Consider the following 15,844-nt stretch of genomic DNA (forward strand, 5'->3'; position numbering starts at 1 on the left):
ATATTTTTGCACACAATAATCTTAGCCATAGTGGAGTGGCAAGTTGTAATAAGTCAGATCTTATAATCAAGTATTGCAGATAAGGCATATATATATATATATATATATATGATTATTATGATTTTAAAAATAAGCCATAATAGCCCATATTTATAGATGCTTGGTGTTTGTCATAAAATTCTAGTATCTTTATCTAAATGAAGCCATATAAGTTCAGTAAGGTTCTTAAATTGTTTTATATTTTAACACATATATTTTAACATTTATCAACTAGAAAGCATTCTGAATCCTGAAATGGACCAGAGTATGCCCAATATTATGGTCTTCATAAGCAAACAACTGTTCCCATTTCATAAATACTGGGAGAAATGTGAGTGGTGATAAAAAGCTTTCAAATGAGATTTGTGAAATCTCTAAGTGGTCTCAAATCTTTCTAATATTTTTTAAAAGATATTTATACAAAACAAACAACATTAAAGCTCTAGGTGGATATACAGTCAGACAAAAATACAGCTAATAGATTCCCTACCAGGAAGGCAATATGCAGCCTCCTAGAATCCCCATCTAATACACAGATGGAACTCTGGACAGTTGTCTGTAGGAAAGAGAAGGAAAATGTCTTTCCTTGTAGCCATTGCACTTTTTTTGGTCTTCCTCTTTGGAATATGGGTCTCCTGAATTTTTCATTTAAAACAGATGTTTCCCTTTCTTTCCTATTGATTTACCTGTTTGTTTGTACTCTATATGACTCCTAAAGCCTCAAGAAGTTTTCCCAGAATTTGGTCCTCTTGAGTAATAGAGATAGACACAAGCAGTTTAAATGGGGGTGGTGTTCAAGTCCAAGACCTTTATTCACTGGGGGCTGGAAGAAGGAATGAAGAGGGTCTGGAAAAGAAAATCTAAGCAGTCTATGATGTCTTGTGGAAAAGAGGAAGTTCTGTGTTCCAGGTGGGTAGGTGGGCAGGTATGTCAGGCAGGTCAGCAATTAAAACAATATTTGTGGACTTTATAAGCATTATCATTCAAAATTCTCAAGGCCAACCCCATCCATATGGAATTGTGCTGCCAGAGATTGAGGTCTTTTAACTTTTCTTCTTTTTTTTTGGTCTATCAGTGTCCATGAGTCTATAAGTCTATGATCCAAGATCCCTTGGAAGCTGTATAAAGCCAAGTGTGAGCAACTTTCCAGAAGAATGTTACTGTGAACAGCTTTCAAGGATCTGATTACATAGTATAGTGAACACTCCATGTATTCAATAACAAATCAGAGCAAAACATTTACAGTAAATCAAGGTACTGGGTTCACAATGTTACAACTTATCACAGAAAATCAAAATACAGCATTGCCAACAACTTATCACAGAAATGGCCACATAGTTTTCATCACAGTGGTCACGTGGTTTTGAACAAAGTACCATCATTTAGTCAATAAATCACTTAGTAACTCAATCACTCAATCAACTCAATCATCTAATCATCCTTAAGGTGGCTTGCCTCCTAAAGATCACAAAATACAAAAGTCAAAGTACTCTACTCCTGGATTGTACATTCATTTAAGCAATCACAGAGTCCTTAATTCAATCACAAAGTACAATCACAAATAAATTACAATTTTCTGAGTTACTACTCAACAGAAATTCAGCAGACAGGGCTTCCAGCTATCTGACCATTACATCCATACCTAAATAGTTACCAGAGAGAGAAGCACCAATAACTGGGTTTTCAAAGCCAGGGGCTCAATGGCTACCCACATCTCATTTGCCCAAATCACACAACTCTTCCCAAAGTGAGTCTCAAAGCAAAACCTCACATCAGGGACAGTCACTACTCAGTATTCCCAGAGAGGTCTTTTTATCTTGACCTGAGGTAGGCTCTCAGATTCCCTGGATCCTGTTCCATGGTCCCAGCTCCTATCTGGATTCACCAAACTGTCACCTGGATTCAATGGCAGACAGCTCCCAGTTCCTTGTTCAGCTCTCTGTGAAGTTCCTTTAGCACACTGAAGCTCACAGTGTCCAGTCCACCTTTCATCCTTCACAGTCCCTGTTCCCAGGAAGTCAAGGCTTAACAAAACCACAAACAGGTTCATACAAAGTAACAGCATCACAGTCACACTTCCTCAGTCTTCGGCAGCTCTGGCTGGTCCTCAGTAATCCTCAGCAGCTTGGCTGGCCCTCACACTCAGCAGCTTTTCAGCAACTCCAACTGGCCCTAGGACTCAGCAGCTTCATTCTCAAAATTAAGATCACTTTCTCTTGTTCTCAAATTCAAAATCACTTTCTCCATGAAAGTTCAAGTCCAGCAACAGCAACCCAGCCTTCAAGTGCTCCTCCCAAGAAGTTCTGATTCTCCCTCTCTTGGGTTTTTCCTTATATACAGTATTGCTCCTGCCTTTTCAGCCCCTTGCTGTTACATCAGCAACAGGAGGTCATATCTTCTGTTTCTTTAACAGAGGTTTAATTTGAACTAGGTGCTAAGTATCTCTCAGCTTAGCAATATAAAAGGAACTGCAAATTTCATTACTATTACAGGCTGTTAAAGCTTATAGATCCCTTCTCAGAATGATGTTTATAAATGCATAAAACAAAATATAAAGGATTATAAAAGAAACCAAAGGTTAGTAAAAATGAAGCTTGTTTCTCATCCAAATTGATTGACTTGTGGAAATCTATCAAATGAAGAACCTTTTGGTTGTAATTTGGTTCTCTCCCTCTCTTTCAGTCTATTTGATGAGAAAATGTTTGTGTGAGTGAGGAAAACCTAAATGATTTGTTTGGGAAATTTTTCTTTTTTATTATGATCTTTCATTACTTTAAAGTTATTAGGTAAAATTACAATATTAAAAATATACAATTTGATTTTAAATCTGAATAGAACTCATATAATTGATAGGATATTTATACTAAATAGGAAATATGCATATTATGCTTAGTGGATGATGTGAAAATAATGTTTAGAACTTAAGCAGACCTTTGCAAGCAAGTAGAAGAAATTAGAGGCAAAGATAATGATCGACTACTCCAAGATGAAGTAGTATATATAGTGCAAGCATAGCTACTGAGAAGCAGTTCTAGAATTTAAACTAGCCACTATGTAAGGCAGGCAGCAAGGTCCAGAGGATAGAGTGGTAGATTTACCTCTTACAATAACTAGTATTGTGATGTTAGTTGGGCGAGTCACCTCTCTGAGAAAACATTAGTTTTCTCATTTGTAAAATGGAGGTATGAATAGATTAGATATTGCTGACAGTTATACACACTTATGAATACTGAGAAATAGATCAATGAAACAACATAGAAAGTAGGAAAACACACACAAATATACAGTTCTATAAAATCCTAAGTTACTTTCCAAGGAATCATTGCATAATACAGAAAGAAAAAGGAATATTCAAGGACTTAAAGTCCAATTTATTCCACATTTTGTAGATGAAGAAACAAATGCAGAGATTTGAAGTGATTCCTGGCCATGACATTGGGATAAGGAAGAGAAAAGAGAAAGGAGAATCACTGAATTACTTGAGAGTTGTTCATGTTGGTCAAAGTCAGTGGATGCTGTTCTGAGGATGACATTTTTGACACTGTCACTAGAGTAACAATTGCTAAGATCTCTTTATGTGCTAAATAAGGGGTGACCAACAAAAGAACTGGTTCCAAGACACACTGCATTGGTTGCAGTCCCACAAAAGTATATTTTAATAACCATTATATATGTTGCAGTGGACATTGCTATAGAAGAAGTGAAGGATTTCAAGGAGCTTTCAAACACCCTGGGAATAGCATGATCCTCAATGAAGAATAACAGAAAATACACTTGAAAACAAAATAAAAGAAAAAAAAACAGCATTAAGAATTTACAACCTCGGGGCGGCCAGGTGTCTCAGCGAGTAAGAGCACAGGCCCCAGTGTCAGGAAGACCCGGGGATCGAATCGGGCTCAGATACTTAACACCCACCCAGAAACACCTGGCCGGGTAACCTTGAGCAAGTTACTTAATCTCAATTGCTTTAAAAAAAAAAAAAAGAATTTACAACCTCTTCTGGTAAAAGAGCTTAATTATTCTTAGAAAATTTGAAAAGGCTTGGTAGCTCAAAGGCCTGTTACTAATTCCTTAACATTACTATAGCCTTCTTTAAATTAGAATAGAAAGTAACACTAGTTCAAAGGCAAAAAATAAACAAACAAAAAACAACTTCCAACTATTGGTACAAATAAATAATGCTGTCAAGGTCAAGTGAGTCCAGAGTACTGGTTAAAAAAATGCATTAAAAATGACTTTTTTTCATTCAATCCTATGCTAAAGCCATTATCAGAAGAAGTACAATGATTTGGGCATCTTCACCAGACTTGAAAACTTTCCCCAAAGACTATTTGGGTACTTAAAAAAATTCCACTGGATCTGGAATTTTCTCTTGTTGTGGAAATAATGAACTCTGATAAACTAATTGATATATGAAAATAATACTGCAGCAACACTGGCAATATATTATATATGAAACTGGCAACATATTATATACAATGAGAGGCTAAGTAATTTATCCTAAGCTTCAAGAAACTAGGAATTCATTTGACTTAAAATCTATAAAAAATCTATAGGCTACAAAGTTAAACTTGGAAAAATAAACTGTTCTTTAAAGGTTTGTATACCTAGAGACAGTGTGATCAGTTTTCTTACATAATCAAGAATCAAGGAGAATATGTGTGGAAATTTTGTGAACTCAATGCGAAATATAAAAAAGCTAGTTAAGGCAGCAAAAAGAGAAATTGCCTATTATGTTTTTATATACACAAAAAGTTGTATGGTTTATTGCACACCAATAAATTTACAATTTTTATTTTTAAATGTAATTTACATATTCCCATAGAAACATAACTAACTTTCTATGACTGCAGAAGTCAGCAGTTTCCGGTATAAAAGAGAGGTTTTAGGTGGTTGAAACAGCAGTATTTAAAAGATGTATCAGTTGGCCAGAAAGAGAAATGATATCTCCCTCCCAACTGTGTTAACTTACTACTGGCTAATTTAGAATACTGATCCCAGAAAAGGTGTTTCAGGCATATAACACCTTTGAATAATCCTTTCACCATGTGGGGAATTAAGAGTGGCAGAAAAGTGAATTTCCATTTTAAAAAATTGTTAGGAAAATATCCTGCTGTTGTTTTTGTCCTATGAAATAATGCATCTATAATTAAAATTCATATTATCCACACTATAATATTAAATTTGAGGATTTATGATTGCCAATTACAGACCCAAAATTGGAAATAAGAATTTGAGATCAAAGATGAAAGATTTTCCTGTTTCTGTTAAGTTTTGGTCATATTTTGGTCATATTTTACATCCTTACCTAGAATCCAAAAGTAGGCCAAAAAGGAATTCCTTCTTGTCCATCCCTTTCTTTCTTTAAAATTCTGAACTTGACAAACATCCAAAAATATGACTATGCCCATACATAAAGTAGAAGGGTAAAAGAATTGTGTGCATGAAACCATAAAACTCTTTTACATACTCTTTTAAGCACATAGTAAATTCAACACATAACTTTCAAATTTGCTCTAGATTGTTTTGGGCCTTTCTTATGTTTTATCTGTGTTTTAAAAAGATGTGTCAATAACCTTTTTTTCTCTTTCTAATTTATCTTGCTCTCAGATACCTATCTCCCTTTCTCTTCCAAACCCCTTTAGTTTGGAAGGAAAGAAGAATAGGATATATACTATTTGTAGCTTATATGCTATAAATTATATATATATATATATATATGTGTGTGTGTGTGTGTGTGTATATAAATATATTCTTCTTTTATAAGTATTTTATATTATGATTTTTACATTTAGAATAAATTAACATATGGTCCTCCTTTTTCGGAAAGATCATGAAAGTGAAATAAACACAATTTTCTATGATTTCCCTATCTTTAGTCTTCCTCTGTCTGAAAAGCAATATGATACCTTTTCTTCAGTAGTTTCCAGATGAAAGAATTTTGATTTGAGAGCAACAACTAGCTATATTAATTAGGAATAAAGATAACAGCTGAAATTTTAAAAATTATTATCTATTTTAAAAATACATGCATATATTCAAGTTGTTGAAGATTCTAACAATCCTTTGAAATTCAGATTAGTATCACAATATTGTTCTTATGGTCAAATTTAATGCAGGTGAGGAAATGAAGGTATATTGTGAAATTTTTGTCTAAATTACCTGTCCATTGAAAATCACGTCCATATATTACTTAGTCCAACGAGTTACTGTTTTTTTGAAATATATCTAGAGCTCCCATTCTTATTTTTTTCAATATCAAAAGGGTCTGTACTTTCACTGTTTGGGTTACCCTGTTCACTGATGCAGATCTGACCCTTTACTTTCATAGTAGATTATCATCAAGGGTTTTTACAGCCAAAATAAAAATAGGATTCTACAGGAAATCGAGTGATAATCCTCATAGATTTGGCTAGGCTATTCCTTAGAATGGATGCATATGCTCCCATTATTCTGGGCCTGGACTCAAACTCTTTCCAAGTAGGGAAGACATACTATATCTTATGCTTCAAGAATTCAGGGTCATCACAATGAGGTGTCAGAGGAGAATTTAAATAGAGAATTTCCACTTTTATTGGATCATTTTAAAGAGCTAGAATGTAGACAGCAATATTTGTCTCCCAATTGTTGTTCCTAATCCTGGTCATGTGGGAAATACAATAGCAGGATGCTTAAGAATTGATTGTTACCTTCCTGTAGATTTCACTCACATTTAAAATTAGGCATTTATAATTTAATCTAAAATGTTTAATGATATTCTACCCCTTGAATGATTATACTCACCGTAAGCAGTATGTTTGTAGGTTCTAAATAAAGTCCCCTTAAATATCCTGGACAGAGAAGAATAGCAATGTTGACAATAGAAAGATGTAGCCAGACATCTGGGAAAATGTTTATATTTTGGTGACTGTGCTTTTTCAAAAGAACATAATTTTAAAAAAGAAAAGAAAAAGATGTTCTTTTTTTAAAGCTCAGTATTGTTTTAAGGAAGAAATGTCAATTGAAAATTACCTTTTGTAACAAATGCTCCAGTTCTTTCAGTTCACCTGTCAATAGGCTTAGTTCACCATGTCCATAACACTCTCAACTTTATAGTGTTGCTAATCTCATTGAAACTCAAAGTTTACCTAGATTTCTCTTAGTCCTAGGGTGACTTTATTTCAGAACTAATGGAGAAAGCTTCAGTTCATTTTTTAAAATTATTACATTGCCTCCTAAGATGCAAACACATATCATTTTAAACAAAAATATTTCCTCAGAAAAATGAAGTTAAAATGGCATACCTTGATTTAAAACTGTCAGGTGGCATAAGCTCCAAAGTATGAGTGGGTCCATATAGGTTCACAACATATAATTTAACTGTTGGGTTCACTTGTCCCGCCTTTAAGAAATATAAAGTAGTAACACATAATTGAAACATTAGAAAATGTAGAGAGAGAATTGAAGAAATAATAGTAGCTCATTTTATACTGCTTCACAATTATAATCTTACACACATCTCACCTGAGCTTCACAACATCTATGTGAGTTAGGTAGTGAGCATACAATTATGCCCATTTTACAGATAAATAAACAGAAGTTCTGAGAAATTAAGAAGTCCATCTGCTATCTTACAACTGCTAGGCAGTCAAGTTAGAACTCAAATTCAGGTCTCCAGGTTGCAAGGCTGTAATGGGAATACAAATTTGGAAGATCTTCCCTGCCCCTAGGCTAAAATGCACCTGAAGCCTGGGGAGGGAGGCTTGTTTTTCAGTAGATACTTCTTGATTGGCCAGTGGGTCCAGAAGGTTGTTACATTCTCTGAGCCAGGAGAAGGCTATATAAGCCCCGATGTGTAGCTTTGTTTTGGGACTCACTTTGAGAAGTGTTCTGTGATTTGATCTGAATTCTGGGAAGCCGTTGTTGAGAGTCCCTCGGCTTTGAAAAACCCAGATGTGGAAACCCAGATGTTGACTGGGTATGGATGTAATGGTTGGACAGTTTGGAAATCTACTTGATCTGTTTCTGTCTTGATAATTCTGCCTGTATGCTTTGAAGTTCGGGGTGCTGACCTTTTTCCCCTGAACAAGGTAAACGATATATGTCTGACTGATTAAAGTAAGCTTGTTAACCCATTTTGAGTTGCTTTCCTTTAACAAAGCAGATCCAAGAACCTGTGCTAGCAGCCACCCTGGGAACGCTGGGGTGCTTGCTGCTACAAAGGCTAATATAAATTTCATTATATGATGCAGTCTTTCAAGAAACCCACTTCTGTGATTTCAATACTCTTTCCCCTTAAAAATCTACTGTATGCTAAGAAATATTCTAAATTCAGACTTGATGGATTTTACTACTTTTGCTGGGTGCTAGTGAGTCTTTTTATTAAATCATTAATTTCAGTCATTTAGTAATTAATGTTGATTTGAAATCACTCAGGCTATCCAGTTGATAAATGTCATTTTTTTTTCTTCCCAAGAATGGCATCTGTGGGGGCTGGTCCTATAATCAGACGTTCAAAATATGTGTTGACCCAACTGGTATTATCTGTGGGATATCAAGAACACTTTATTGAACAAAATTTTACTCTTCCCAGATGCCACAATACCTGATTTCTGGCATAAAGGTCATGTAGAAGATGAAGTAGGCTTGGTATTTGAAAATGTGAGGTTGAAAATGAGATCAAACTGAGTAATTTATGTGATGAGAGGCAAGTCATTTCAACTCTCTGGGTCTTATTTTCTTCACTTATGAAATGAGGGAACAATACTAGATGATCTCTAAGAGTCTATTCTAGGTCTATACTTTTAGAATTTAAAATTTTATTCTTTTGGTTGCCTTCTCGTATTCCTCCAATTTAAGCACACATATTTGTTAAAATTACAGCATTAACAGTTTGACATTAATATGTCTATTTTTTAATTGTCTTTCAGCCAACTCACAAGACCTAAGGGCAGCATCAGAACATGGATTGCTTGCATGGAATTTAGTGTAATGAGGGGAAATATAATGGGTAGATGAGGGACACAAAGTCTAATTTCATCAACTGTGGCATTTTGTTGAAGAGTACTTCTTAGGTAATTGACTGAATTAGTTTTGTAATAAATTTGGTTAATACATTTAGACAATTTGTTAGTATGATTAGAAGCCTTGATGGAAGAATAGTACTTATGATACTAACTAGGATTTTTAGAGGTCAGAGGAATTGTGTATGCTGGGAAGTGTCCAAGAAGTGAATTGGAGGCTTTATTATGTGAATGAATTGGAAAATATCCAATTAGGGGAAGAGGAAAATGATGTAAGCATTTGTAAGTGAGATCTATGTTAACAGAATTGGGATTACTAAAATATAGTCTAAGTCAGAATATAATGCTCATGTTAAAATGCTGCCATCATTGATAGTCATTAACAACTTGGCAAATTTGTTGATAAGGACTTTGAAGGATTTAGGGAAATGGATTTTAGGGAAATTTAGATTTCGGTAAATGCTGAGTGAATGAAAATGAAACATTGTGAGGTCAGTTTGTCAGAAGGTTACAAGAAAATATTCTTATCTCCCAACTCTACCAAAGGAAGGTTCTGATCAAAGTCTGGAGAATACTTTCTAGTGATTTTGAGAAATCTTCATATGTTTCTGTCTTTTTACTAAAATTCTGCATATCACTATAGTAAATGGACCTTGGAGTCACTAACAAAACCTCTCTAAACTTTGAATCTTTAACTAGACTTGGTCAATTAGAATTCTGTGTTATTGTTTTTCTTTTTAAATCTGACAGATACTCCTGAATAATTGATGGGATATGGCCTTTTTCAAGACAGTTACTCTATTATCAATAAAATTAATGAATTTTCTAAGTTTCTCTATACATTTACCATTTTGTTAGGAATTGTAGGGGACATTATGGAATTAAAGATGTTTTGTGACAATTTTTTGAGAAAGAAATGAGAAAAGAAATATTCGTATAATATATTAATAGAAATTATCTTGGAATATACCACTTATATAAGACACATAATATACACTCTTTATACACAATCATGTAATTTCCTGGGATCATCCCTGACTCATACCATTTGGTATTCCCTGGATTTCTTCAAGTCTCAGTTAAAAACCTAAATATAAGGACATATAGATATACACATACACACACACATAATGACGCCTTCTTGGTCCATTTTAATGCTGGTGTGTTCCCTATGCTGATTACATCCAATTTATTGCCTTTGTACATGGTTGTCTTCCAGCAGTTTCCTCCATTATATTGTAAGCTCTTTGCAATCAGGGACTGTCTTTTACTTCATTTTTTATGCCCAGTGCTTAGCACAATGCCCGACACATAACAAGGACTAAAAAATACTTATTGACTGACTGATTTCATGTGTTCAAATGTGCAGGTCTTTGGCATTGTGTACTCTTCATTGCTGAGCAAATTGTTTCATCTTCTAACAATTCAGGCATTTTTGGAAATAGGTGAACAGATGAGAAGGCAGCTAGGTGGTGTACTGGATGGAACACTGGGCTTGGAATCAGGAAGACATCTTCCTGAGTTCAAATCTGGTCTCAGACTCTAACTGTGTGACTCTGGACAAGTCACATAAACAAGTTTACCTTACTTCCTCATTTCTAAAATGGTTTAATGAAGGAAATGACAAACCACTTCAGTGTCTTTGCCAAGAAAACCTCAAATGGACTCATGAAGTATCAGGCATAAGTGAATAATAACAACAAAGCACAGATGAGGTTTGCCTTTTAAAATTTTTAATTGTTATAAACTTTTGAAACTAAGGACTGTTCATCTATTTTCTACCTCAATATAACAGTTGCCATAAAGATGTCAAAAAAAAAAAAACCAAGCTTTTTTCTTGTTCTGTGATTCTGAAACACAAAGCTTAATAATAATTAGCTGTGATTTTAATAGCAATTAAAATTAAAGAAATATTCTTAATTAAGAAGGTTAACATGGGGGTGGCCAGGTGGTGCAGTGAGTAAGAGTGCTGGCTCTGGAGTCAGGAGACCTGGGATCAGTTCCAGCCTCAGATACTTAACAACCACACAAAATAACTGGCCGTGTAACCTTGAGCAAGTTACTTAAACCCAATTGCTTTAAAAAAGAGGTTAACCTGAGGTTAGCAAAATGACTAACACAAACCTTTTGTGAATTGCTAATGAGTGTTATTGCATAGTTTCAGAATCTTGCTGAACTAAGAAAAAAATTCAATATGTTTCTTTGCGCAAGAGTTTCATCAGATTGGATATGGGTTAAATCTTATCCCATTCTAATATTCTCTGATGTATAACTATGCTTTCTTATAGTTCTTTCTTTCTAAATGTTGTTTCATAAAAGTTTTAAATTTGAATTAATTTATTTTACAAAGCCTTTCTCAAAGGGGCAGAGAGAAATACTTTATTCCTTAGGCTTTGAAAAGACATCTAGCATGAACAGATAGAGACAAAAGACCATACCCTATCTTTGTAGCCAAAACCTGAAATTTTGGACCTCTTGGTCTTGACTTGAGAACTTAACTCTATATCTTTTCATATCCTGTATTCCTACTTGCAAGAATCTGCAGATAGGCACAGATGGTTAGGGTCACATGGTGTAATGGAAACAATATTAGATAAAGAGGGAGAAGATCTGGGTTTAAAACCTGACTCAACCATTTTCTAAATAAACAAAATGGAAAAGTGTTACATTACCAGTCTGGGCCTATATTTCCTCAACTGTCAAATGGAAATAACAACAACTACTCTTCCCACTTCAGCAGGTGGTTGTGAGGATCAAATTGGATAAAAACAGTACTTATACAAGCTCAATTTGTGGTGAAAATAAATTGGAAAGTAAAAAAAAATGTCCATCAATTCAGGAATGGCTGACAATCCTTTGCTTTCTGAATGTAATGGAACAATGGCATAATATTGTGCTGTATGAAAGGAGAAAATAATAATTTCAGAATGACAAGAAAAGTTTTATATGAACTAAAACAGAGCAAACTAAGCTGAATGAGAAGATTAATCTCTAATATAACAAATATTATTAGCATAAAAATTTTCAAGTCTTTTATAAGCTGATCAAGAATCAAAGGAACATAATAAGGACAATAATTTATGAAATAATAATAATTTTGTGAAAATAACTTTGAATGTTGTAAAAATTATGCTCAAAACAATGATCATCTAGGATTTGAGAGGAACCATAATGAAATATGTTAGCTACCTCTTGACAAGTGATAGATTTATGGTACAGAAATGATGCATACTTACATGCATGCATATACATACAAACACACATGTGCATATATGTATTTATATAAACAGAGATATATACACATTATATGAACACACATATGTATGTATGTATACACATTATGGTCAATGAGAAAATTTATTTGATTACACATATTGGGATGTGTGTGTGTGTGTATTTTAGGTGGAGAATTGAGAACTGTGGAGTTGTTTTAGAAATGATACGTGAAAAGAAAATATACAGGTCTTAAAGGGAGTGAAATGTTTCTGAAAAGTAACACTGTCACATAGGTATGGCAGTGACAGAAACAGAAAATATACCAATGGGAAAAGTCATTGTAGGGTTCCTCACCCCATAATCTCCCCAGGTTCATACGCAGGTTAGTAGATCAGATACTAAAAAAGATGTGCTTAAATTTACACAGAGAGTTTCAGGCAAAAAGATGTGGTGAATTTCAGTCATCTGAAGCAAAAGACAGGGTGGGGAGTCTGAATCACTGAAATCAGAATATTTTGTTAAATGACAAATAAGGAATGAGGAATTATGGGCAGGAGCCCAGGAAATTTAAGTTTAGCTCTAAACACAGGAGGAAAGTGCCTAAGATGTAGGGCAATGCCTAGTCTCTACATTGCATTAACCTTAGGTTATATGTATCTGGGGCAGGGGCGTGGCATGTCTGGTGATGTATCTATCAATCAACCCAGTTTTCACAATCTCATAAAGATAATATTGCTGAATACTTCTCATTTTAAGGTATACTAGTAGATTTACATTGAAAATTTACATATTAATTTATAACAGTATCTCTTTTGTGAATGATTTATTGTACCCAATAGTTTTTGAGAATACTACTTCACTTTAAGACCAAGTGGGTTTGGAGAACATAAAGGGTTTTATCATTCTTTTTCTTTCACAAACATTTTGTGCAATATTTCAGAATTGGGAATAGTCACAAGAAAAAGTGCCATAATCTCCCAATAATGATCTTTCTCCAATGATGTTTATGGTGAATGCTTTAAATGTGTAGGTGACAGAGTGGAGGAACAGAAATTGGGGGGTTTGGGCAATTACTTCCTTTGTTGCTACCCCTACTTAAGAAAATGTTCAAATTTGACCCATTTGACAATGGAAGGGAGAAAAAGAAAAAGAAAAGAAGAGTGGGCAGGAGGAGGAACAGAAAAAGGAAAACAAAGGGAAAATCATCATCACAAAACTTCAGAACTACATAGGTCCTTTGAGATCACCTAGATTTTCTTTCTCATTTCCTACATAAACCGAGGATTAGGGAGATGACTGAAATGCCTATTTTCACATAGTTTATTGTAAAACATACACTAGACATAATGAATCCTGAGAAAAAAGGAAAAGTGGGGGGAAAAGTAAAAAAAAAAAAAGGAAAGAGGGAGAGAATCTCTAAGGGGAGATGAGGAGATATAAGAAAGCAAAATTCAGAAAAAGTTATCCCATCAGAAAACTACTAAAAGTATCAGGATGAATATTGGCCCCTCAAAACAAGTATCCTAGCTCACTCTCCATCTCTTCTAGAGACCAGTGGAAAATAACAAAAGACAAGTTGAAAGCAGAATAGTAGCTTCTGCTACTCTTTAGGAACAAATCCCTTAGTTATTAGCAATACTGTCATCATCCAGTTCACTAACCCAAAAAGACAGAATTAATGGACCAATTCCACTTAACTTACCTTAGGATATGGATACTGTTTTGCTTTGGGATACAGCCCTCCAGTAAAGTGAGGAATAACCATGTTCGGCACCAAAGAGTCATTTATCATCAAGAATGCAAGCCTTTCTCCATCCGGGGACCACCAATGAGAAATGTGGGAATGTAGAAGTTCCTCTAGAACAAATCAAAATTCTTTGACATCACTTCTGCAGACATGGCCTCACTAAGCCACAGATATCTGTTCTTGAATTCTGAATGAAATCTTTACTTCCCACTTGTACTCTGGTGAACTTTGTTGATGATTAAACCTAGAACCCATTATTTTTGTCATGTCACTTTCTAATTTAAGATTAAAATGGCTATAAATAAACTAGTATATAAAGCATGTAGTCAAAATGCCCTATTTATTTGTCAGTATAAATGGGGGAGATAAAAGGATTAAGAATAACAAACAGAGAGAGAGACTGGATTGATAGAAACTTTAATTCAAAATTAATTGCTTTGGATTGGTATTAAGTTTGCTTCAACATTCCTTTATTCAGCATACAATACACATCTATTGAGAAGCAACTTGATACCCAATACTGTTCTAGCTAGAGAAAAATAATATTTGAGGGACTACTAAATCCCTTGGTGGCATATATATATTTGTGTATGTGTGTGTAGATAGATAGATAGATACAGATATTTAGATAGATATAGATTGATAAATCTCTTTCTATATATATTTATATAATGTGCATTAGTGTGCACATATGTGTACATTTATAATGTATGAAGGCATAACATGTATACATTTGTATATATATGGAAAGTTGATTGTTAAACTACAATATGCTTAGTGACAAGATATCGATACAGACAGAAAATGTTATAATGAATTTAGAGGTCAGAAGGAAATCATAGGAGTGGCTAGGTGGTACACTGAATAGAGCACCAGTCCTGAAGTCAGGAGGACATGAGTTTAAATCCGGCCTCAGACACTCAACACAAAAACTAGCCATGTGACCTTGGGCAAGTCACTTAACTTCAATTGCCCTGCCTTCCCCCCTCCAAAAAGCAAAAAAAGAAAAAAAGAGAGAGAGAGAGTCATTAGAAGGAAAGCATGGGCAGGAGTATTCAGGTGGAGGTGAAATCTGACCTATTTCAAAATTCATAACCCACCTGTGCTTAACATGAAGGAAATGGCACCCCAGCCCATTTCAAATATATTCAAAATATGTTTTTATAATTATCATCCAAGAAGCTCTGCCCTTCAAAATGACACATTCCCAGGTATCTTATGCTTAAAATGAAATAAAATGAAAACCCTGTTAATTGTTGTAGAAATAAAATATATTCAGTGAGGGAAAGGGGTCATTTTTGTAAGTGAACACATACACACAATTATAAGTCCTGATATAGCACAGAGGTAAAATCTCTAAATTATACTAGTCATTAGAAATAAAATGAAGGAATAAAAACAACAAAGTTGTAACTAATGGATTTATATGTTAAAATACGTGTATTAATTATATTATAATATTTATGTAACATTGCATTTTTATAATTTATATTGCCTCCACTGTTAGTGCAAGTTTAATTTTTGTTCTTCTGAGAGCACTGAATTAGAAAGCCTCTTTGCAGAGCAGATGAAGTTGTCAACATATGTAATGTTCTAGAGACAATTATAAAAAGAACAAAAATAAGGGAAATAAAGCATTCCCAGATTGACTTAAAAGATGCCATAAAGTTTAGCTTAGCATTTGATAATATAGAGTTGACTCTGTCTTTTCATGGATTCCATCATGCAGCAATACATGTTTAATAATGGTATCAACTTGTAAATACTCTCTGTACTCATAGGCAACTCAATACCATCTTCCTCTCTCTCTCTCTCTCTCTCTCTCTCTCTCTCTCTCTCT

General features: G+C 34.3%; 1 protein-coding gene across 1 annotated transcript in view; it reads right to left on the bottom strand.

Annotated features, from left to right (window-relative positions):
- The window catches only part of DPP10 (dipeptidyl peptidase like 10), a 1,061,638-nt gene that overhangs the window by 82,081 nt on the left and 963,713 nt on the right, over positions 1-15,844 (bottom strand). Inside the window, exons 9-10 of the mRNA XM_069067778.1 lie at positions 13,960-14,114; positions 7,323-7,420 (exon numbers count right to left, since the gene is read on the bottom strand). Coding sequence (XP_068923879.1) covers positions 7,323-7,420; positions 13,960-14,114 — 253 coding nt within the window. The remainder of the gene's footprint in view (positions 1-7,322; positions 7,421-13,959; positions 14,115-15,844) is intronic.

Source organism: Petaurus breviceps, unplaced genomic scaffold (assembly GCF_028583685.1).
Source record: "Petaurus breviceps papuanus isolate PSGF00001 unplaced genomic scaffold, PetGlider_PUasm1.0 90752, whole genome shotgun sequence".
Classification (NCBI taxonomy): domain Eukaryota; kingdom Metazoa; phylum Chordata; class Mammalia; order Diprotodontia; family Petauridae; genus Petaurus; species Petaurus breviceps.